Here is a 25,542-nt window from a genome sequence, read left to right as displayed (position 1 = left end):
TCGTGCAGTAAAAAAAAAAGGAGGGGAAAATAACTTTACTAAATTCAACCAGGCAGCTTTCGTCGTATTAAAAGTTTTAGGGTTGTTTTATAATTATGAGCCGAGGTTTGCGACAACGCGACGCAGTTTACAATAGTTCGTCGCAGTTGACAATACTTCAGCAACGCGTAGAATAACAGACGATGAAGAATAGTGGTGCAAAAAAACGAATGATATATTATAACGCATGTTGTCATTGATCTGGAAACTCATTAAACGATAGGATTACGGCCATATTCGCGGATTGTATCCGCGACGGATATAAAACGACAAATTCCGTGGATAGGTTCGTTGTAACAACGTCGACCACTTGGACACAATACTCCTTGATTATCCGTGTGATTTTATTCGCGGGCGTGGAATTTCCACGAAAATTCGAAACTGTATGCCACGGTTTCGTAAACCGGTGTTCCATCGCGAAAGTGCTGGATGAAACTGAGTATACAACGTTCAATTCGCGCAATTCTCTTCAATTGACATCATTCCGCCCTATGTTGCACTCGACTTTAGATTTCATCTTCTTCATCTTGATTTCAACAATGTGGTTCACCTCACCTTGAACCCGTTTAAGAAAATTTAGCGAAGAAGAAATTTCTCCGCTTAATAAGAGAAAGATCATAACACGTTGATAAACATGAGAAATTATCCGACTAAATGTAACGAAGAGATAGACATAAGAGAACTTGCTACTAAAACAACAGTCGCTCACGTGAAAGTACTCTGGCACTTAAACAAACCTTTGGTGATTTTTATACGAGACACTTTGAGATTTCATTGACACTGAAGTGAGACACGATCGTCGTAATTACATTGAGAAAATTTGAAACAGATCTAAACATGTATATAGAAATTTCATATATTTATTGGAAACATATATTATTGTTATTTTATATATAAAAATTACCAGAGTATTTGAGCAGTCAATTATTCGCTAAATTAATAAGAATAATAAGCCACGATGTACGTAGTAAAATCATCATCATGTGTTATATACATATTAATTTTTCATTTAACATATATATTTGCGAAATATATATACATTGTCTCATGTATATATATCTTCAATATACAATCTCAGATTGATTCCAAATTTTACTATTATAATCTCGATAATCGTATCTCGTTAGAGTGCTAACGAAATTATAGAACGTTTCGTGATATGAAAGTGTTCGAGTACTTCCGTGAGCCACTGTATATCATAAGATCGATCACCTTGATCGTTTATCGATCTGTATTCGTAAAACACATAAAAAGGTATGAACGCATTGCAACACGAATTTATTCGACGACCTAATAATACCCCATTCACCTTAAACTTAGTTTCCTCGTAACGTGTAATTCGAGTTAAGTAGGTGAGCGAGGATCATTGATTCGCAGATATCGAGATAATGACAGTCATGGTGGAGTCCGTAAAAGCCGAGGAGGGCGAACGTCCGAAGATCGAAACCTTCGACGACATACTACCGTACGTTGGCGAGGCCAGCCGCTACCAATGGTTCCTTTTTATCATGCTCCTTCACCTTCGTCTACGCGTTCCTCTACTTCACGCAGTTCTTCATCACGCTATTGCCAGCTGAACACTGGTGTACCGTTCCGGAACTCGAACGATGGAACCTCACAGACAAACAAAAGTAAGTGACACTTTATGTGCAATTTGTCTTATTTGAATTATTGAGTTATACGTAACGAACGATCCTACATAGTTTCTTTATGTTCGAATTTACCCTGTTACGCGATAGACATTTTCAGCTCGGGCAGATCGAAATGGTCAATAATCATGTTGATCGTATAACAAATCAATACATGTTTTCATTAAAGACGTTCCTTTCGATGTCTAGAATTAACCACCTTCTATAGGAGACAATTTATATGCATATGTACATATCTGTTCAAGTCACGTGCACGTAGTTTAAACCAGGCTTCTCGAAAGCCTGTTTGTTTTCCATGCAGGTCGCAATAAATATTCTCGACGACAGAATCTTCCACTTGCACGGAGATTTCCATTTTCTCAGCTGTGATAACGTATCGCATCGCGACAATTTGTTTCTTTAAAACCACAATATAATATCTGATAACTTGCACGAAACAACTGTGTTTATTGAATCAGGAAAACCCAGGTATCGCGTTGTATATGTAAATGCATATGTAAATATCGTGTCGTACGGGAGTGGGGGAGATACCTGTAACCAGTTTGCGACGAGATAAAAATAGTTGGAAATCGCGATTCCATAGTTATACTATTATCAACGTCTTTTTCACGTGTTCTATTTCAAGAACGTAAGGAATTACCGGTGAAAGGATAGGAAGTCTGGATGGCACGATTCCAACGAATCGTGTTACCATTCTTGACGACGCATGCGAGATCTGGTTTTCTACGATGCGTCAACGAGGAAAATCGTTCGTTACGCTTGTTTTCCATTGAATCACCCTGGCCAAGGCGAAACTATCGCTTTGTAGATCGACGATTTCTTAGCGTTCCGGAGGCCCGCCGGAAACCAGTTTGGTCGACGACCTCCGGCAGATTCTAGACGTTCACGTGTTCCCCGAACTTTTTTTTTTTTTTTTGTACGTGGAGAAATCCTCATGGACACTCCGCTGCTGCAATAATCGCGTAACAGCAGAGTAGTGTCGGACTCCTACCGACTAAAACTCCACGATGACCATCTTATGCGCGTGACAGGGGTGCTCTAGGAACCTCTTATGAATTAACTTCAGTTGCATCCCCTTCTCGCGTTCTCTTGTTCGAGCCGGCTATTGAGTAGGCGTTAGGGGGAGGTCGTTGTCCCTAGCGCTGTCACTTCTTCTGGTCATAGTCCGTTGGGGTGGTGGCGAGGCGGCTCTGGGTCATCTGACTGCTATCCTTCTCCATCGTCTTATCCTGCAGGGGTGAGAGTTTTTTTTCTCTCCCTTTCCGCTCACTCCTTCGCCAGCATAACTCGCTCGCAGAAGAGGCGGACGGCCTTGTATTCCTGTGACCCTCTCAACATCGCTTCCACAATCGCTGAGGGGGTCAACGTTTCTCCTATGGCGTGCCGCAGGGTATAGCGGGGCAGCTCCCACGCCGGACAGAGCTCCAGGGTGTGCTGCGCTGTGTCCCTGCCCTCTCCGCAGTGGTGGCAGATGTCTGTCGTCTCTCGCCTTATTCTCTTCAGGAACTCGCCGAACACGCCGTGTCCGGTGAGTACTTGTGTCATCCTGAATGTGAGTGGAAGGCCGTGGCGGCTCCTCCATGCCTCCCAGTTTGGTAGGACCGCATCCGCGCCTCGGTGTTCGCTTCTCCCGTTGATCAGTTGGGATCGCCACAGGTTCCATGTGTCCTCCTCGGCGGTTCCTGTGTCGTTTGGAGCCGCCTGCTCGGTGGGGTCTTCTCCCGGGTGCCATTCTCTCCGGCGGGTGTATTTCTTTCTGAGCGCCAGCGCCCGCAGTTCCCACGGGGGGGGACGCGGCTAGGGTGGACGCCGACGCGTGAGACACCGTCCGGTATCCCCTAATGATTCTGATGGCGGTCACTCTGTGCAGCCTTCTCAGGAGCAGAATGCTGCGACGGCTTGCCATCAGGTCGTCCGCCCATACTGGGGCCCCGTACATCACTCGTGACCGAACGACGCCCTCGTAAAGTCGGCGCACCGCGTCTCCGGCCCCGCCGATGTTCGGTAGTAGGCCGCACAGGGCATTGGCAGCCGCTGACACCTTCGGGATCAGTGAGTCGAAGTGCGGCTCGAACGTCCACTGGCTGTCGATGGTGAGTCCCAGATACTTCAACTGTGATCCCACCCGGACGGTTTTACCTGCCATGTTTATGCATAGGCCGGGCGATGGTGTCCCTCGCCTCTTCCTGTCAAAGAACCAGGTGGCCTCCGACTTCGCAGGGGAGACTCTCAGGCCCAGTTCGTTCACGGCACGGATCGCACAGGCCGTTGCGATTCCGCTAATGCGCAGCGTCTCGTGCCAGCCACGACCCTCGACCAGGATTAGGGTGTCGTCCGCATAGCATACTATGGCCGCGCCTGGGGGTAGCGGGCATCGTAGTACCTCGTCGTACGCAACGTTCCATAGTATGGGGCCCAGCACCGAGCCCTGCGGGACGCCACGCTCGACGGATCGCTTTTACTCTCCTTCCTTACTGGTGTAACACACCCACCTGTCGTCGAGGTAGGCTCGGATCAATCGGACGAGGTAGCTGGGAACCACGAAGTGCTCCAGAGCCGTCACTATCCTGTCCCATGGCATGGTGTTGAACGCGTTGACGATGTCCAGGGAAACCGCCAGCGCCACGCCTTTCCGGGAGACCATGTCCTCCGCAATCGCTCGTACGCGTCTGACCGCGTCAATCGTCGAGCGCCCCTTCCGGAAGCCGTACTGGCTTTCGTGCAAACCTGGCACTTGCCCCGCTATGTGTCGTTCCAAGCGGGCGGCGACTACCCTCTCGAGTAGTTTGCCGACCTCGTCCAGTAGGCATATCGGCCGGTACGCTGACGGCGAGGTCGTCGGTCGGCCCTCTTTATGGAGCAGGACCAGCCTCGCCGTCCGCCACGCCCGGGGGTAGACTCCCTCCCTCAGGCATCTTGTGAAGAGGTGCCGGAGTCTGGGGGCCATGACCCCCATCACTTCCCCCCAGATCCGGCCAGGGATTCCGTCCGGGCCCGGTGCCACGTTGAGGGCGGTCATTCTTCTGGTTGCCTCCCATATGTCCTCCTCCGTGACTTCCCAGTCGTCCCTCCATTCCAGCGGTCGTGTCGTTTCCCGTGGCCGTTCCGCCGCTCTGTTTTCTTGTGGGGGAAAGAGCGTTCCGGTGATCCGCGTCAGCAGCGCAGGCTCCATTTCCGCCGTTGTCAGGGGGCCCTTCGCGCGTAGTTTCTGTGTCACCGTCCTGTATGGCCTCCCCCATGGGTCCGACTCGACTGTTTCGACCAGTTCGGACCAGGCACGGTCCTTCGCTTTTTTAATTTCCCTTTGCAGCGAGCGCCGTAGCGCGCGGTACGTCCGGTAGCGCAAGGAGACTTCTTCTTCGTCGCGTCGTCGCCAGCGGCGGGCCCTTAGGTACTGTCTTCGGGCCCGGACACATCTCGTCCTCAGTTCCGCGATGTCGGGGTTCCACCAGTAAACTGCTCTGCTTCGCACCGTGCCCGGTGTGGCTCGTGGCATGGATGCGTCGCAGATTGCAGTCATGGCTTGGCGGAGGTTTTCGGCCTCCTCTTCCACGTCTGCTTCGGTCGTCGTTGTCGAGGCCTCCCAGCTCCAAGCTGTTGCTATAGCAGCCGCCCGGAGTAGATCTTCATTCCTCTCCTTTATTTTCCATCTAGGTGGTGGGCGCGCGTGTCTCCCCCTCGGCGGGCCGCGCCCGTCGTTTGTCGTCGGCATTCCAGGTCCAGGTGCGTCCACCTCCATGAATATGTAGAGGTGGTCTGACAGCGTCTCGACCCCTTCGGCCACTCTCCAGCCTGAGATCCGCCTGAATGCCTCGGGGGAGGCCCATGTTATGTCAACAATGGAGCTCCCCCTGCACGTCACGCAGGTACTGGTCGAGCCCCTGTTCACTAACAGAAGTCCAAGTCCCGCGGCTCAGTATGATAGCGTGCGGTCGCACGCGTTGGTCCTGGCGTTCCCCCATACCGTGGAGTGCGCGTTGAAGTCTCCCAGGACGAGCACTTGTTGGGGGAGTCGTCGCCTGACGCAGTCGCCAACTCCGTCTAGGAATTCTTCGAACGCTGTCCGTCCGCCCACCACCATCATCCCTGCCCACTCGACCGCGGCGTACCCGTTGCCGCGTTCCAGCAGGGCTCCGTGGGCGAACGCCCCGGGCGTTGATGTCCAGGTGACGGCAACCATTCCGTCCGTGTCTCCGACCCACTCCGGGGCATCCAGTACTCTGTATGGTTCCGCCACCACCGCTAGGGCGACCGTGCTCTCCAGGATGGTTTGGTGGAGCAGGTCTTGTGCTCGCCTTGACCTTCCCAGGTTAGTCTGGAGGATGCGCATTATCAGTTCTTTAGTGTTCTTTCCTTGTTTGTGGCTTCCTCCGCGCCTACCTCCTTGTTCGCGGGCTTAGGGTCGCTTTGCGACGAGGAGCCTTTCTCGCTGCCTCTTGCAGCCGTGGATCCGCGGGCGGCTCCTTTCGTTCCTTTCTTCGAGGGGGCGCAGGCCGGTCCCCCCATCCTGTGCACCGACGGTGCTCCAAGCGCCTCGCAGAGCAGGCATTTCGGGCTCGCAGTAGTGCATGCTCTCGCCTGGTGCCCTGGTTCGCCGCATCTGAAGCACAGGTGCCCCTTGTCCTCCTTGGCGGTGCAGGTCTTACCCGTGTGTCCTATCCCAAGGCACCTGTAGCACTGTAACGGTCTCCGTTCGATGGCTTCGACCTTCGCCGTCGACCAGCCTATGGCGACCTTTCCAGCCTGGGCCAGTTTCCTCACTGCACTGGCAGGGCCTCGTATCCATACGGTGCCAAGTCCGTTCCGGGCGGGGCGGATTTCTCCCAGCCGGATGTCCTCCGGCTTGCAGCCGCTCTCCCTCGCCAGGGTGTTCTGGATTTCCACCTTGGTGGCCGCTATGTCTATCAGGGACACCCTTACCTCCGCGGCTCGGAAGGGGGTCGCCACGCGGACCTCGTTCGGGTCCAGAGCCCGCGTCAGCTGTGCTGCGAGCGCTGCGGCCTTCTCCCTTCCCTGGTCCTCAGGGACCTCTAAGATGACACCTCCGGTGATGGTCTTCCGCATCCTCATCGTGTTGATGCCGAGCTCGGTCAGGGAGACACTGTCCTTGGCCGCAGCCAGCACCTCCGCGTAGGATTGGCTCGATTTGTCCGTCAGGATGATTGTTACCGCTGACGTTCGCGGTGCGCGCGGGAGGGGCCCCCTGCCTCCCCCTCTTCGTGCGTTCTCCAATCCACTCTCCGGAGTTTTCCTCTGGCTCTCCGCCCCTGTCTCGGGGATCAGCTTCGCCGGCTGCTTCTCCCTGCCTCCTTCTTCTTTCCTCTTCTTTTCCTTCCGACGGTCTGCCATTCGGTGACAGCCGTTCGGCCTCCCTTGGGCGCTGAGGCGCTTGGGCTCCAGGCTCCATCCCTCTCGTGTTCGCGGCAGGAGCGACCTCCTTTCCTTCTCCTTTTTCTGTTCCCTGCAGTTGTTCCTCCAGTCGGTGCAGCAAGGATCTCATCTCCTCTACTTGGTGCTCGACTGCAGCGAGACTCGCCCTGTAGCTGCTCTCATCCGCGGTGGGGCGCGAGGCCGGCTCTTTTCGGAGTGCCTCTACCGCCGCCTCCAGTGTTGCTATGCGTCCTTGCGCTATAGCGAGTGCGTCGGTGACAGGGTCCGTTCTCCTCACTAACTCTGTCACGCCCGCGGTGATGGTTCTCGCCGCCTCCTTCAGGGTTTTCCCCTGCGTGCCCTTGTGGCCGCGGGGTGCCTCGGCAGCCTTGGCCACCTCGGCGGCCCGGCGAATCAGTTCGGCTTCTATGTCCGCCGTTGTGGCTGTTCTCATTACGTGTTCCGCGAACTGATCGGCTAGGAAATTTTTTTTCGTTTCGCACAATTTCTCGAATCTCCCCGCGTACCGTTTATTTGTCTGGAAATAGACTCACCGATACGTGCAGCGATCGGTAATTAAATCCCAACACAATTCGAATGCCTCGGAGTGCAATAGATACGGGACGATCGTCCTTCCAGCTCTTGCCTTTGTTCCTATTTTTACGGTCATTGTCTCTTTTCCTCTTTTGCATTTTGTACTTTTGTTTTCCTGTTACTTTATTCTTTCACTTTTCCCATTTTTGATTTTTTCTTTTTTTTTTTTTGAAACAGCAGATTTATAAATAATAAGTAGGCCGCGGATTTTTATGCGAATTTTATTTTTACAGAAAATTTTAAAATGCAAAAATGTAAACACTATTAAAGATAATGTGTTATTACTGTTACTGATATCGTCGTTATTCTTTATTAGAGAAATTATTATAGATTTTTATATTGTTATGTATATTACTTTTGTCACTTTTTTTATTTAAACAGGATTCGAATTAAGTTTCAAGGAATTGGACTAATTTAAGATTAGGATTAAAAACTATGCACTTTTGAGTAGAATTTTCATCTTATTTTTCCAATTTCTCTCCCTCTCTCTACCATTTGCTGTCATTTTTCCTTGGTTATTTAAAAAACGATAAGAAAATCAAACGAAAATTAGTATTCTTAAAAATACTTCTTGCAAATTTCATCACCATTAATGTAACGTATTCTTGTTTTATGTAGGATTGCACTATCGATCCCTCCAGCGTCGAGTGAGGAATTGCTGGCGGAAGGTGCGACTTCGTTTTCGCGATGTAACATGTACAATGTGAACTATACCGACATATTGGAGAGTGGTATCAGAGAGGCAGACCCATCCTGGCCAATAAAACCATGCCAATATGGATGGACCTTTAATCACACGATGATACCATACAAATCTATAGCTGTCGAGGTAAAATCACAAGAGAAAATTATATTCTTTATATAAAGTAACTTCAAACTTTCGACACCGATTAACAAATTTTTATTTAAATTAAAACTGTTGGAACCGTCGTTCTATAAATATTTACGGTCTTTCGTAAAGCTGCTGACGATAGCATATAATGCAGTCATTATAAAAGAAGTCCTTGTTGGTTGCACGAACTTAGACGTAGGTGTAATTACTTGTTATGCTGTTTGCATCTTAACAGAGCTCGTTTATAGCGGAACATAAAATTAACCTTGTCATCCTTAATTATTTGTACGTCTCGGCGTATTGAATCACGAACATGAATCCGTTCATATAATATGGCATAAATCGGAAAGTGAAAGTTACAACTGCACAATAGACAGATATTTCGAATTGAACGTATAAATACGCATTTGGTAACTTCTTACGACTCAAGAAATTTTTATCGAATATTTATTGTTATTATTATTATTTCTAATTTCTATTTCTGCTATTTTATTACTAAAAAAGTCCTACTTAAATCGGGAGATACTATCTTCTACTTAACAAATTTATATTCCTTCCACTATGACAAATTCTCTAATCATATCCAAGAATTATGCAAACTACCTCTACTATTTTATTACTAAAAATATTACCAAAAGACTACAATTAACTAACCTACGACTCAGATTCTCAATTCTGATGATATTAAAAAACTACGGAATTTATTACTCGTCCTTTCGTCGTCTTCCTTATTCTCTTCACCTTCTATCGATTTTCCAACCACGCGGTGTTTTTTCATAACTAGCCGCAATCATAAAGCATCTCCCTTTTCTGTTTCAGCTGGAATGGGTATGCGACCACGCATTCCTCGGCTCAGCAGCACAATCGGCCTTCTTCGTCGGCAGCATTCTTGGAGGCTTAATATTCGGTTACATAGCCGACCATTGTGGCAGAATTCCGGCGTTGGTTGCGTGTAACGCGGTTGGTTCCATCGCGTCTGTCGGCACTGCGTTTTGCAACAGCTTCTGGAGCTTCTGTCTGGCGAGATTAGTCGTCGGTACCTCGTTCGATAACTGCTTCAACGTGCTTTTCATTATCGGTGAGTCATCGAGAAAATTATAAGAGAGAAAAAGCTGTTGAGAATAGGAAAACTATAATTTATGATCTAATAATGAGGCACCGGTATCGATTAACTATTACTATAATCGTTAAACTTATTATTCATTAGACTTATTATTTGTTAAGCTTTGTGATAGTCCTGTACATACGTGTAAATATAATCTCGACTTTGTGAAACAATGGCTAATTCACGTGAAGAGTTGTTACAAAATTCTAACCATAACCCGACATATATTTTCGACTTCTTTTTTCGCGTACAACACCCGCTTTCCGCTTGTATCACCAGTTACCAACCACCCTGTAGATAGGAAAGGTATTCAATTTTATACTTCCTTTACGTTTCTTATATTTTCTTTGTTTTTAATACTACGATAATTCTGAATCTTCCTGCATTTCCTAAAATAAAATTAACTAAGAATATGTTCTTAACTCTCAGCCTCGCGATATTCCAATTATATTATACCGTTAATTCAACCAAGTTACAAATCAGCCTCGACGCTACTTCCCTGTCTTTATAAAACCAGTATTAAAATAGACACAAATTACCATAAACTACATACAAACTACTCGAATGAACATTAAGAGAGTATATGGGGCATTTTATATGGGTCATTAAGAACCTGCTTAAGTATATAATTAGCATCGATAAACGTCAAACGCGAGGGAACGAGTATGCGAAGGATTAATAAACGATCTTGAAGTCCAGCGTGATTTATGTATGACTCGGCTGATTTTTTTCTAGGTTACTGATGGTGTGGGTGTTCGACGGCCACGTTTGGAACATGAAACTTCTGGACCCCGACGTTTTCACGTCGTTCTCTTTAGCGTCCCTCACGGAACTTCCGGCCGCTGTTCTACTCGCCCTTTTCCTCGACAGATGGGGCAGACGATGGATGGGTTTCGCATCGATGTTCCTCTGTGGCATTTTCTCCTTCGTTGCCATCGCTACCCCCTCTGGTAACATTTTTTCTTTTTCTTTTTTTTTTATTTCTTGATAAATGACTTGTCAATCGATATTATTCAATAAAATAGCAGGAACGTGTGAATAGCAGTGAGAAAGCGGGGGTGAATTTTATAGAAAAAATCCGGTTTTATCGATCGACGGTCGTTTTAAAAAGCGCTTTTCTGAAGCTTCTCCGGCGAAAGCTTTGGGAGATTGAGAAATGAAAGCTCGTGCTTGATGCAAGAATAATGTTTTTGTTAGATAGTAAGGAGATAAGCGGTAGCGTTAGGGGATATCCGCGTTTTCAAGGACATTAAGGAGTGGAAAATAGACATTTTTTAATCCGTATTTAGAATAGAACGTTGTAGTTATAAAACAATTTACTATTTTTATTTCCTCATCTTGCAACAAAACTTTCCTTCGAATTCTCTTTTATCGTTTATAGACAACAGACTTGAACGACATAATAATATAGACCCGTATTATTTAAAATCATATTATAGAGAATTTACAATTATACAATCCGGTCATTTTACTTAGTATTAATAATAATCGAATCTTATAAAATCTTTTTATACAAATATTCCTCTTCTCTTCTTTTCTTTTTCTTTTTCGCCTTTAAATCCTATTCCATTAACGATTGACATTTATTTCTCAACGTCACATACTCGACAGGGATGACATTTAATTTTTAATTGGACCATGCGCGCATCGGGCGTATGTATCGTGCGTGGAATGCGGCGATCGTGGCATTTACATATTTCTCAACTTATTCAAGGTTCGACAACGGTTGCCATGGCGATTATAGCGCGTCTTGGGGTGAATATCGCCGCGAATATTGGTTTCCAATATGCAGCGGAAATGCTGCCGACTGTGGTGAGAGCTCAGGGCGTGTCTTTGATCCATATCATCGGTTATATCGCCCACATTTTGGGACCTTACATTATTTATCTGGTAAGTGAATCGAAATTTCTGTTAACGACATCGTATTTCTACGATCCGAAAATTACTCAACCTCTTTTTTAATTTACCACTAATATTATCTGTTATTGAAATACGTTTTTTTAAGTTGGTTTAATTTGTAGAAAAATTATGTTCCTTGTCGGCCATGGATTCTTCTTGTGATCTTACGAATCACGGAAACAAGATAGATTTTCGATATATTTTCCTCCGTTTCGTTTTTTTGTGAAGGAAATGTAACTTTTCTATTGTCTGTAATTATTTACAGGTTTGCGATACTACACTATAGCTTCGTTTCTAAATGAAACGAATGTTTACAAAATCTCGTTACACAGGTAACACCAATGATCCTTTGTATATTGACAACTTCTTCAAATTCTGTCTTTAACCAATATTCTTTATTAATATTTAAAAAAATATTAAGTATACAGAAAATACGAAGAGGAATATTTGCGAGGACACTCTCGATTATTGTGTAAGTTATTCTGTTCTGAATTATAAATTTACCTCAAAGTATACTATTATTTGTGTAATGTTATTACCGAAAATGAACTTATGGAAGTATCCATTTATTTCCCGAAAATCGAAGGGAAATTAAGGAATTAGCGGAAAGCGGAATTAATCGCTATTATTTCTAAAAGAGGTATAAAGGGAGACGTATAAAGGGAGACGTATAAAGGGAGACGTATAAAGGGAAACGTATAGAGGGAGACGTATAGCGGGAGACGCACAGAGGGAGGCGTCTAAAGGGAGACGTATAACGGGCGACGTAAAACGAGAGACGTATAACGGGAGGCGTATAAGGGGAAGGCGTATAAGGGGAAGGCGTATAAGGGGAAGGCGTATAAGGGGAAGGCGTATAAGGGGAAGGCGTATAAGGGGAAGCGTATAAAAGGGAGAATATTTTTCGTTTAATTTAGGCTGACATTGATCCATCTTTACCGCTGGTTGCCCTCGGTTTGCTGTCTTTTGGACACGCCTTCCTGACCCTTGGCTTGCCAGAAACGTTGAACCAGGAATTACCAGAAACCCTACAGGAGGGTAACGACTTCGGCAAGGAACAAAGTTTCTGGTGGGTTCCGTGTATATCCTCGTAAGTATAGATTCTATAATATTCTTCCTCCGCCTTATGTCAATATAAATTTACTAATAATCGATTATTTCAATTTGACAGGAGCAAAATGCTGAAAAAATCTTATAGAAAGAAGAAAGGCCTTTCAAATCCAGCGTTTACTGGCAGTGTTCAAAAAATGGATTGTACTAGGTTATAGCGGTTAGATTTGGCGACGGCGAGAAACTTGCCACTGGCATGAAACTTGCCAGTAGCGTGAAACTTACCAGTGGCATGAAACTTGTCAATGGCATGAAACTTGTCAGTGACATGAAATTGCCAGTGGCGTGAAACTTGCCAAATTCGTTGTAAATATAGTTATTAAACGTGTGCGTGTGATGTTAGATGTTAAGATATTACGAACGTATTGAGATTGGAGAGCTATTGAGAGAAACTAGGAGGAAGTATCGATTATTGCAGTGAAAGAGACAAGAATCGTCAAATTACACAAGGTATACGTTTAAGCAATTAATTGACGCTTCATCGACGAAGTAGCTTTGTTGCACACAAGATAATTTTCTTTAAAGTGTATCTTTTTTTAATTGGAATGACTGTATAAAAATGTGAAGAAATTTAAAGAATTAAGAACGCGGCATTTAAAGTACGTTGCGTTCACATATTGCGATGTAATTATTTCGCGTACTATAACGTCGGTAAAGTGTTGGAAATGAGAAACGATTCAAGTATCTTATGTAAATGTACAATTAAATTCAGTATTGGATATACGTATTAAAGGAAACGATATGTAAGGAAATAATATACCATAGTATTTATGCATCTTTCGCTTTAAAAATCGAAAAGAAAGATCTATATCTTTTTCTTCTTGCTCTTTTTTTTCTTTTCTCGTTGAAGGAATACTCTAGTTGAATTGATTTAACTATGAAATACCGTGAATAACAAAGGATTGCCACGAGACTCGAAACACAAAAAGAGAGCTGTCTTCGCGCATTGTCAAGCTTTCAACTTGTCTCCTTTATTACGAATCGCCTTTGTATCAATATAGGTGATTCATAAATCGCCGACACTTGAAATGAGAGTTTCGATCGACTTTTAAACCGAAGTGTATTTTGCGTTCGCTCGATCAACGTGGCTTTTTTTCATCATCCATTTATGCATCAACATGTTGAATGCTTTGAAAACTCTGAGATCTCTGTTATTTAATTTAAATATATACATACATATATATATATTATTCTAATGAAACATCAAGATTGAAATTCTTTTATGATATTTTCTTTTTTATGATCTTTCAGTATTAATACGAGAAATATCTCTATTTGATATATTTAGATATAATAAGAATATTACTTCTAATAAGTATCCTTGAATCCGTAATTACTGATCATTCATAAAATGGAATGCATTAAAACAATTAATTGCTAAGCGTTCATTAGCTACCATCATACCCAATTGAGATTATAAAATGAAAGTTGTAGGATCTTTTTAAGCAGGAATTTTTTTTAATACAAAGGATATTAACATAATGTTCGACATTCTTCCGAAATTGTTCTGTTTAAATCCAGTGGAAAAAGCAGTAAATAATTTATAGAATTATATACAAATTTTAGAAGAAAAATTGATAGATAATGAGTTAATTTTGAAAATGCTCAGGTTTAAATGTTACTTGAAACAGATCGAAACTCCGTCACGTGTTCAATTAGAAATAGTAAAATTCTGATTCGTGAAGAGACGCGAATATTTCCAATCTCGTTCCTTTCGATCCTCCGACCTGTTCGTCTTAAGCGCACAATCTCCGTTATACCACCTTTAAACAATGATTCTAGCAACTAGAATCATTCGATCGTTAGAATCATTCGCGTACTTATGAGACTAGCCCCTGCTTTCAGTTACCGATTAAAAAGACATACTATTGTTCGTTGCAAATATCAGCTATCGTTCCTCAAAACCTGAGATTCTTTGAAATATTCCTACGCTAGAGATTCAACTGTACATAATTGTTCAAGGCTACAAGTTAGTTCGATCCTCGTGATGCAATGGATAATAATTCGATCGTCTGGAAAATAATTCTGGACGAGAGAATTCTCATTTAACCCTTGACGGTCGATGATTTTGTAAATCATGTACGATATCGTAATCAGGAATGAATTCTTTTATATTTTTAATCTTGAAATTACACACGGCCAATACATATTAAGCTGAATCGCAAATAAATATTAAGGGAGTCTTAAGGAGTTATAATATCGACATTTCTTATCAATACGATACTGATATAATAATGTGATATAGTACAGAGTGTTTCGTAACTGATGATTCTTCGTATTTTCGAGAAAATAAATTTTGAATATGTTTCGTGAATGTCGTGTGAACACGAGTTGACAAAGCTTCAGAATTTCATTCTCTCGAACGTCGTACGAAAATCTCTCGTTCTATATTTTCAACAGATCCTTTCACATAGTATTATTCTGTACCACTGGTTATTAACCACATTAACTAACCACTGGTTATTAACCACATTAACTAACCACTGGTTATCACAGTATCAATTACCAGACACCCTGTATAATACAGAATATTACTTCAAATATCCGTATAATGAAGCATTTCATTTTCTATAATTAATTATAATTAAGTTCGGCTGTTAAGGGTTAATACATTGTAACATAAGTGATCGTTATCGTAGAACTCCTAATTATAGGATGGAGTTAGATTAGACGTATAATGATGAACGAGGATCATCGAGCATTAATGTATTTAATTATAGAGATATTTAGCAGTTTATTTTTGTTCGGGGGATTCGTCGATGTGTGTGCAAATAAAAAGTAGAATTGTTTCTTATATTAAGGTTTATGGAAGTTTTATTCGGCGAATCAATCTTATGGACGTGAGTGTATACGCGAATGTATACGTGAGTGATGATTATGAATACTATGAATAGGTTTCTTCAGATTGATTGCGTTGTTATTGGCACAACGACGAACACTGATCGTCATACGATGGCACGATTTGCTTACAATATTCTTTCCTTTCTTTTTTTCTTCTTCCTAAACCATAGAAACAGTCAATTAGAGTTATTTTTTTTTTAATGTACGCACAACTCGTTTTAGATAGATAAAAGTCCAGCAGTTGGTGCTGAAGAAATTATAACAATAATTTAAAAAGTCTTCAAGCTTGGATTTTATTAATATTGTACGTTATTTAAAATCGTACAAAAAAATATAACGAATAGATAAATAATCGTTAAAAATACGTGGATAATCGTTCAAAAGATATAAAACTGTTTCTTTTCACAAAGAAAAATTATCTAAACGTACTATTTTTTTAAATAAGATTTTGTCCAATATATTCCAGTAAAAAATGTTAAAAACATTAAAGGAATCAAAAATTTAAATCTCCCTAATTTATTATTTACGTAATTAATAAATTACGTAATTATTAATTTACGTAACATTTTCGATATTATTCTACGTAATATCTTTGAATATCAAATTAGCACCAACCGCTGAACGATTCGAACGTGCGTAACGCAAGTGAAAATTAGCATTAAAATTATAAAAGCTCTTAAAAGATAATAATAAAAATTATATAGGAACACGATTTCTAAGCTCGCTCCTTTTAGAATTAAGGCTTACAAATTCTTAAACGTAAACGATAAAAATAAAAATTAATGTAGGAGAATAGAAAAATAATATGTTCCGATTTTTTCTCATACAAAAATCGTCAGACTGATCCGCTTGTAATATTGTTACTTCTAAAAAAACACGAATCCTCCTTCGTGTTTTTTAATTGAATTAGTATTAAAAATCAGATAATTATCGTTCACAGGAGTGATAGTGTTGATGTCCATTGAAGTGTGTCTTATGGTAGCGAGGCAACGACCAGAAATGTTGGTCCCTTCCGAATTCTTCGCTTTGCTTGATAGTCTGAGGAAGATTCTGGCCGACAGTTTCCGGCAGGAACAAAACCAGTGCAGCGCCAAAAAAGGACACCGTGCTGATAATGAGCATTGGAAATCCCTCCCAAATTGCAGCCTAATGAACAAATATTAATTTATATGAGCAAAGGTTAAATACCATGAAAATCTGGTCAAAGTATTTCTCATTTAAAAAGTTTCATTAGAAAGTTTCAACCAATATAGTTTCATATCTTAAGTTATTCCATCATTTTTTATTTTAAATTTCAATTTTTTGATTAAAGATCAGTTAAAGAAAAGCGTTGGTTGCAACTTCCAAAACGGGCTTTCTAGAAAGTGAGAAATATTTTGATCAGATTTTTATAATATTTAATTTCTTCAGGAAACAACTTGTTTTAAGGTAAGAAAAAAACTATTTTACATTTTCATGAGAAAATTTACATGAGAACTTTTTCATAATTTCTAATAGCGCTTATTGTATCTTTTGGAATAAATTAAAGAGAAGTTGAACGTGGATGTACTTAGCGGTGTTTCAAAAATGTTGTAACAACAATAGTAGTATAAATATTTATTTACCGAGTCAGTGATATATGGCGCCAAAGAGTGTGCAACTATTCCGAAAATATGAATGAAAGATACGCCCTGCGATCTGACTGGCGTGGGCAGAAGTTCTGCTGCATACTGAAGACCAACATTGGCTGCCATGTTCAGACAGAATCGCGACAATATTGACATTACTAATTTCGCGAGCACTGGGGAATAAATTAAAAAATACAAAATTAATCCTGGATACACAATACTTGATTGTAAGTTTAATTAAAAATATAGTCCGATCGAAGCTTAATCAAAATCAAATTAAAATTTCACACAAACTTTAAACTTCTATAAATCTCCAAATTCTAGAAAACCAACATATAGAAAATTATTGCTTCTAAAATGTGCACACCTCTTTCAATTTCGCCACTAAATTAATTCCTAATAATTCCTAAATTCTAGTTCCATCAAAATAATTATTTTCCAAGATTAATACCTTCGAAGTTGCCAAAATTCTTTTACATTCATCATAAACTTAATTTCAGATTTTTCTCAATAATACGTCATTATAATCGTTTTAATTTTACTTTAATAAACAGATCGATATATTTACTGGAATGCAGCATAAGTTCAGCGATACTGAGTACACAGGTCATTGCCATCGTGAGAAATCCGCAGAGTCTACGACCCCATCGGTCGAGCAACAGGGCGAGTAATAACCCAGCTGGAAGTTCTGTGGCACAGGCGATCGAGAACGACACGAACACCGAGCTCTGGATAAGTTTTAATGAATACACGTGACCGTCGAACGGGATCAGGGTGAAACACCTACAAGATTGTATCGGTTATTTATGAAGGTTTTCTCGCAACATGAACTCGTATCTTATACTTGCCAGAATGCAACTAGAAGAATAGTGTTTCTCGCCAACCGTGGCGTTTTGAACAGATCGAGCAGCGTCGCTGATTCTTGAATTTTGTCCGGTGCCTCCATGTTACTCTGCAAGAATTTATTTCGAGAATAATTAACGAAAGATATAATACGAGTCGTGCCTTTAGCCCTTACACAGTTCAAAATTCATAACACACTGAAAAGAAATTTTATTTTCATTTTATTCGTCATTAATAGATAGCACGAACAGTGGCACTTTGCATTCTGTTTTATGGAATTAGTCGGCATGGCTTTTGATATCGAGATTTATTAATATAATGGGTGGTTGGCTGACTAAATACTTTTTTGATCCGAAATACAGTCGGGAACAAAACTAAGTGGATTAGTGGAGAAAATGTAAAAATTCATTTCAATCATTTGCTGAACTATCTGCATATTATTAGAAGGAAATATAATAAATAAAACTCAAGTATATGAGGCTGATACTAATTTGATTATACTTTCTTCACATCTATTTCCATTAACTATAGCAGCTTATTTTTATCCCCGATTGTACTTATAAATTGTAAATATTTTATAATTTCTATATAAATTCCCAGATTTACTTCAAATTTTGTACGAGATCGATATAATACCACAATGGAATCGCGACAGTCAAGTTTCATTTCATATTTCATTTTTCATCGCGTTTCATTTTTAAAACCTGTCTATGCATGTTAAAATACATTCGCGAGTCTGTGTGTTTTCGACGTGAATCAAATATATCTGTCAGCACAGATTCAAGTACTGTACCGTATGATTTCGCGTAAGCTTTCTAGAATTCTATTTGATCGAACTTACGACTAATATATCGTAAATACGCGAGTCTGGATTTCTACGATTGATCCTAGTTATTCTCCGTAGTTTCTCAACAACCTTGTCCATCATCCCGTTGGAAACGTACCAGCTTGAACAGAGAAAATACGAGTGATATGGATCGATAAGTAAATTTGCATAAATCTCAAAGCGCAAGTTGAGAATTCGAATAATCGAACGATTAGGAGTTTACTTACCGGGCGCTCTCGGGAAGAATCCACGGTGTGATAGCGACAGATAACAGCGGTATGGCAGTAACGTAAGTAAAATATCTCCAGTTCGCGATATAATAGGCTATCCATGGTAAAATTGTACTGGCCACTGCGAAGTATACGCCAAAGGCGATATTCACGACCAACGTTCGTTTCGAAACAGCCATATATTCGAGAACTGTGGGATAATTGATCGTCGATAACTCTCGGAATAACTGATTATTATATCAAGATACTTAACGACGATTATTCTTTATGTTGCAGTAATAGAACATGGAAGATTTATCGAGTGAAACCGGTTATTATTAATATGGAGCAATTGATGACGAGCCGAATGAACGATACCATCAACATAATTGTAGGATAATTGTAAGATTATAAATATAATTCCGATTTTAAATTAATCCGTTTACTCTGCAAACGTGAATGTTCCGAGTTTGAGCTGGTCCGTATAACAAAAAGCGCTACATAATGCACGTGTTTTGCTTCTAACGTATTTAAACGAATTACGTGTTGAAAATTTTGTGATAATTTTCATTTCGAACGAATATACAGAGTGGTTGGTAACTGGTGGTACAAGCGGAAAGGGGGTGATTCTACGCGAAAAAAGAAGTCGAAAATATAGAATAAAAATTTTTCGTTCGAGGCTTTGTTTTCGAGAAAATCGACTTTGAATTTTCGCTCGATACGCGTGCACTTTATCGCGTCTCGTTATAACGGATCTCACTGTAGATCGTTGTCTCGATGGAAGAATTAAAAAAAAAAATTTGTATTCTATATTTTCGACTTCTTTCCGCTTGTACCACCAGTTACCAACCACCTTGTATAACTCGATTTAAGAATATCAAGATATAACTATCCTCGACGACATGAAAATCGATGAAACGATCTTTAACAATAACAAAATCAATATATTCATCTCTGGTGGTGGCAAAAGCTCTTGAATCAAGAACTCGAACCGTATAGTTCAATCGAGTACAGCAACGTCAAAATTATCTTCGAGGAACAATTCATCAAAAATTTCTCACGCAACATCATCTTTCACGTAATAGAAACATTGACTTCATACTAACGTTATCTCTCGCGTGACTGAAACATTGGCTTATCGGTCGAACCTCTCGCACTTTCTACTTCGTAGAAGGCTTACCGATAATCAGAGGAATGTTGATACAGTTATCGAACGCCAGTCCAGTGAGAAACCTACAGACGGCGAATGACCAAAAACTATTTGCGCTGGCAGTGAAAATGGAGGCAAAAAGGGCGATACCATTGCAGAACATTAAAGCTGGGATACGACCCTTGTGATCGGCGATCCAACCGACTAGGAAACCACCGATGATGGATCCGCAGAAGAAGATGGCCTGCGCCGTTGATACGAGGTATTCTCGGTCGCATACCCAATCTAGCTAATCACCAAGGTTAAGAGTTAGTCAGCGAAAAACCAGATTCATATTTTTCAGAATATAATTTTAATCCTGCTGCGGTCTTCGAATTTTTATATCTCGATTCTGCTCGCAGTTCGATGAATGAAAGAGTTCTTTATGCTCTGAAAAAAACGTTCGCGTAAAATCGGAACGAGGAATTATCCGTACTAACAATTATCGTCTTATACTTTCTTTAAACTTAAGAAATTTACTATAACAAGGTTAGAGTAGATCGGAAATGACCCAAAGAACGCAGCAGAAGTGTAAGAATTTCGAAGCATGCGATTCAGACAACGATGTGAATACTTCACCTCAGTTCCTATACTAGGATATGGAATCTGCGTAAAATTATACTCCCATTGAGTACATTTTATCGTTTTGTTTGTTTGGAAGCCCGATGAGCTCAGGCTCTTATCGCTCTTCAACAGCTCTGTGAAGTTTACGTCCTTCCGTTGACATTGTTCGTAATAGGGATAAACGTTCGTCACTGGAATCGCTATCGTAATCCTAAACACCCCATACGATAGATGATTAATCATTTTAATTATTAAAATAAGAACCAAAGTCCAGACAGAGTAATCCAAAAATATCTTGTATCTTATCGTGAAATTTTTCTACAATATTTTCTAATAATTTTCGAAATGTTCGAAAATTCGAGAAATTCCAGAAATCGCGATCGTTTCTCGTTGCTCTTTGTTCAAAATATCGATCACGATTAATCAGGCACTACCAACCACATCCACTAATATCACTGTCAGATCGATTAACAGCAAGTTATGAAATTAGTAATTAAGGGCACCCTCGATCAAACCATTTTTCTCTCTCAACGTCACACTAAATCATGTCAAATGTATCTTTCCGTTCCAAATGTCGTCGACTAACTTCCAACGAACAAAATGTCTCAATACACTAAGTTCGATACCTTCGTGTTCTTTGTGGAGATAACCGAAGAATTTTTCCGTTATTGTAGCATTTTCGTTGCTGCTTCTTAATTTAAAAGTAAAGAAATAAAATTAGTTTGAAAAAGCAATTAAAGTAATTCACGTGGGTTTCTTTGAAGACGGCGGAAAATCGATGATAAAACGAAATAGAAATAGAAATAAAATAAAATAAAATCTGCGATTAAACGAATAATTAATACATGTTATTTTGAAAAGGAAATTGGCGATAAAATAGGCGAAAAACAGTTTCTATTAAAAAGGTTATACGAATAATCAACGCAGTTTGCTTCGAAGCAAAATTAGAATTGGCAATCGAGCGAATGATCGACTATTTATTTGGAAAAGTTAGCGGAATCAATGACTAAACAAGCGAGATTTCGTTAAATACACGATTTCCTTCGTAAAGAAAGAAAAAGTAGATTTGTTGATTACACGAATAATCGCTGCAGTTTATCTCAAAGAAGAAATAGCGCGGATAGTCAAACAGGCGAGAAACAAGGTTTCTCCGGGAAAAGAAAATAAAATAGCTGATCGAGCAAATAGTAAATACAATTTACCTTGAGAAAGAAGCAGACTCGAGCGATCAACACTGTTTCCCTCGAAGAAACGCTAAAATTAATGGTCAAACAATCAAAGTAAGTAATTTTTCTCGAGGATAAAGTAGGATCAGTAGTTAAATCAACAAGATTGGTACAGCTTCCCTTCAAGAGACACTATGATCAATATTTATACAGGCAGTCACGGAATCTCCCTTTCGACTGATCCAATCATTGAGTGAAACGATTGTATTCGATGAAATTTTCCTCGAAGATGAAGCAGAGTCGCAGATTCTTACGTAAACAACCGATCAAGTTTCCACGGCAATAAACCTAAATTCCCTGGCTAATTGAAAATATAAAGGAGACACGACCACATTTCCATTTAAAGAAATGCAATTGTTAGTTAAACAACGATAGGATTTTCTTATTCGAAAAGAGAGGAGAAAAACGTCCGATGTTCACGAAGTCTTGTACAAATATGATGAAATAAGCTTGCTTAGCGAAGACGAACACGATACTCGGTGACACGTGTTTGCCAATAAAAAAGGAGAGAATCGAAGAGAAACGGAACCAAAGGAAGAAACGTTGATTGACAGTGGAACCGGCGAAACTAGAAATAGTTTGGAAAACACGATTTTCCGATCGCGGACATCGAGGACCACGTGCTCGCGTTGCCATTAATCGAACTCCATTTAGGTTTGCGGCAAATCGTCGCAACAGCGACGTTGGTAGAACAGAGACACAGAGTTCTTCTGTCTCACAAAAAGCAAGGTGCATACATATGTATTTCCTTGTTTCTCCAAAGCATAGTGGCGCCACGCCGGAAACCGGTTGTCCGAAGCCAGCCATACTTTTCAATGGTGTTGAAATGAATTGTATTGTCGTCTTGTCGCGTACTAAAATTGCGATATATGGACGGTGTTAAAAATTGACGTTGAAACACAACTGATTTTTGCAATTTAAATAACGGATGTATTCAAACGAATTCAGTGGACTTTTCAGGTAAATTTGTCGTTTGTTTTACCGGGTTTGATCTTGGATCGACTCTAGTATATTTTTCATATTTAATTGAAATGGGGAATTGCGTTATGTTATTTGTTGATACTCTGTAGGTTAGAAATGTGAGCATCGTTATTTTAGAATTAATATTTACAAAAGGCATAAATGTAATTGAATTCTAAAGAGGATTAATTAAGAATGCTCAAGCTTTTTGTGAGATTGGTTTTTTCTTGCAAGCTACCTCTATAAATTAGACCTCTCCTGAAGGGACACGTAGTTTCGTCAACCGGTTTCTTCTAACAAGATTCGTAGAATTAGCTTTTTGCGAAGGGACTGATTTATGAATATTGTTTCTTCTGAAAAGACTGCTTTGTTACCATAAAAAATCAAGGACAGGTTTTCGTAGTTTATATTCACCGAAATATTCACACACACAATAATTTCGAACAGTACGATTAACAAATTACTAGATATGTCTGTACAAATTTCACCTTACGCTCGAAGATACAAGCAAAGCGAAAATTAAATTTCCAAAATCAAATATCAAGAACAGTAAATAACTATATGCAGAATATTCTTCTAGCGAAAGACAGACAGTCTCTACTCAGTATGTACATACGAAGAGAAAGATACACACTACATTCCAAACACATGTCCAAACACAGGAATGACCTCGTAACTTACATAACACCACAACTAAAGAAATTACACCATATAACATTGAATGTGACGGATGTAATATGGCACATCAATTATCGAACAAAAAGTTTCATAAAATTCAAATTAAAAGAAATATGGGATCGCGAAACACACAACGGGTGTGCATAAGTTATGTACGTAACTTCCAACTTACACACATGCAATAGGTTTAACCGTTACTGGCGTTGGTAATAACAGAAGCACAGTCATGGATCCGTTACCATGTCTAGCGTTGTTTCAACGAGTTTCATTCCCACTTGATTTAGTGTCGCTCCTAACCGCTGGTTCACGCAACAGAGAAGGATAAAATGAACCACGACAGATATACAATTACATACTTACGTACTATATGGTTCAAAGTCTATAAATAATATTGTAGACGGTATAATTAGAGGCCTTCTGTACTATTTCCGCACGCAGTAACGTCCTAAACGTATACACGGAAAACTTTAAATCGTGGCACAATTGAAGCCAGAAGAAATTTTAAAGTGAGCTAAAAAATGAAAAAGAAGCCGAAGATTCAAGAATAACAGAATTACACTGGAAACTCTATTTGGGTGGGGGGGGCGGGGAGGGTGCGTTTGAAAATCGATCGCGTATTACGCGGTAGGTAGTAGTTGACTGATATGATTGGAGTAATAAATGTCATTACGGATTATTTGATATCACTTTTGAATAAAACTTTTTGAATAAAATTCAATGTCAAGATTTATTCATTATCGATACTTATCTTGTTTACAGTAGATTGTAGAATCGAGATATTCTGTTCGTAATTTTTTATGAAAATGTTCTTCGCTTTGATGAAGAATTTTTATTTTTAAAATGATATAAATGTGATATCTCGACGATATAAACGATGATTTTCTTTATCTGTATATAAACTAAGCAACTTCTAGTTTTATAGATTTTTACACAAAGTTCGTCAAAATCATACGTAAGAAATATTTTCTTTAGATCTTGTACCGATTTACTGAATTACATATAGTAAATTATGCTAATATTTAATAACTAAATATAACTAGATATAAGTAATTATATTAAATAACAAACGGGATCACAATATTGTTTATGGGTACAGAGACCTTAGAAAAATTATGATCGTAGTCACGTAATTACATTGGTTCCTCAAGAATCCTGTCTACCTTGATAGATCATTAAGCAACGTGACTGGAATCGCATTGCGTCGTCGAAGGAAAATTTTTTATCTTTACTTTGTTGTATGAAAATGCTTTCACTGACTGTGTAGAAGTCGGACTGAGGGAAATCTGTGTTCGCTTCTGGTTTCCATAACAGTAGAACGATGGATCTTGAACAATAGATACATTTCTGTTATGTATTATAAACACGTAACTAAAGAGAATTCCATAATATCACCCAAAAACAGTTCATTCAATTTTAATTTCTGACTAGAAGAGACGAGAAATTCGCTAATAGAAAATTTTCATTTTTAAAATGCTTTACATTTATTAATACTCTTTTTTCGAAAACGATACTTATCGTACCATCTAATACTCAAAGATCAAAGCCTATCACAGTTTTCTGTTCCATCTTTTTTAAATGCTTAAAATATTAAACCTAAATTTAATATTTTTTATCATTTTATTAACACGAAATCTGTTATTAATTATTTACTGTAATATTGTACAAATATTTCAGTCTTCATTTTGCCATACTAATACATAATGATCGTGATCTATCTTGATCATCTATCTTTTCCAAACTGATAATGTATTCCTTCATGGAATTTACCAGTTTCACTTCCTTATTGTTCATTTATCACCTAGTATCGGTAACAGATCATGTTATACGTGTTTCGTCGGCAAAACAAACAGAACTAAAGGATCTAAGAATCGCTCAGTAAGTAACAATGCGATTATGGCTGATTTCAGACAATCTGCGGCATTAAATTTTCTCACGTTGTCTCGTAACGATCGTGATTTTCCTTCTGATCCTTCAGATTAAACGTCCTTGAACATCGTTAAC

At 40.2% G+C, this 25,542-nt stretch overlaps 1 protein-coding gene, 1 long non-coding RNA gene and 1 pseudogene across 6 annotated transcripts; 2 read left to right on the top strand and 1 right to left on the bottom strand.

Moving 5' to 3' along the window:
- The first annotated feature begins 1,389 nt into the window (after window positions 1-1,389).
- LOC143302424 (carcinine transporter-like) lies at window positions 1,390-15,392 on the top strand (annotated as a pseudogene). Its single transcript, XR_013061312.1, has 8 exons — window positions 1,390-1,670; window positions 8,271-8,481; window positions 9,304-9,582; window positions 10,200-10,210; window positions 10,325-10,539; window positions 11,304-11,479; window positions 12,406-12,578; window positions 12,660-15,392. The product of XR_013061312.1 is annotated as a carcinine transporter-like (transcript).
- LOC143304654 (organic cation transporter protein-like) lies at window positions 15,142-23,966 on the bottom strand. 4 transcript variants are annotated; one of them, XM_076627157.1, is made up of 10 exons: window positions 23,714-23,948; window positions 20,693-20,888; window positions 20,105-20,363; window positions 18,943-19,135; window positions 18,731-18,836; window positions 17,895-17,998; window positions 17,615-17,829; window positions 17,044-17,219; window positions 16,378-16,585; window positions 15,142-15,598 (listed from the first exon to the last, which is right to left on the bottom strand). In XM_076627157.1, coding segments are annotated over exons 1-10 (1,515 nt in total). In that variant the 5' UTR covers window positions 23,770-23,948; the 3' UTR covers window positions 15,142-15,596. The 4 variants fall into 4 exon arrangements, with proteins under 4 accessions (XP_076483272.1, XP_076483273.1, XP_076483274.1 ...); XM_076627158.1 differs by having other exon boundaries at window positions 18,943-19,066; window positions 23,714-23,946; XM_076627159.1 differs by lacking the exon at window positions 17,044-17,219 and having other exon boundaries at window positions 23,714-23,966.
- Window positions 17,136-19,361, top strand: LOC143304665 (uncharacterized). The gene is made up of 3 exons (XR_013061321.1): window positions 17,136-17,273; window positions 17,601-19,004; window positions 19,222-19,361. It is a non-coding gene; the product is annotated as an uncharacterized LOC143304665 (long non-coding RNA).
- Window positions 23,967-25,542: the final 1,576 nt, after the last annotated feature.

The sequence above is a fragment of the Bombus vancouverensis genome, unplaced genomic scaffold, assembly GCF_051014615.1.
Source record: "Bombus vancouverensis nearcticus unplaced genomic scaffold, iyBomVanc1_principal scaffold0045, whole genome shotgun sequence".
NCBI classification, from domain to species: Eukaryota; Metazoa; Arthropoda; class Insecta; order Hymenoptera; family Apidae; genus Bombus; species Bombus vancouverensis.
Note: the sequence above shows the minus strand (reverse complement) of the source record. Positions and strands in the feature narration are given on the sequence as shown.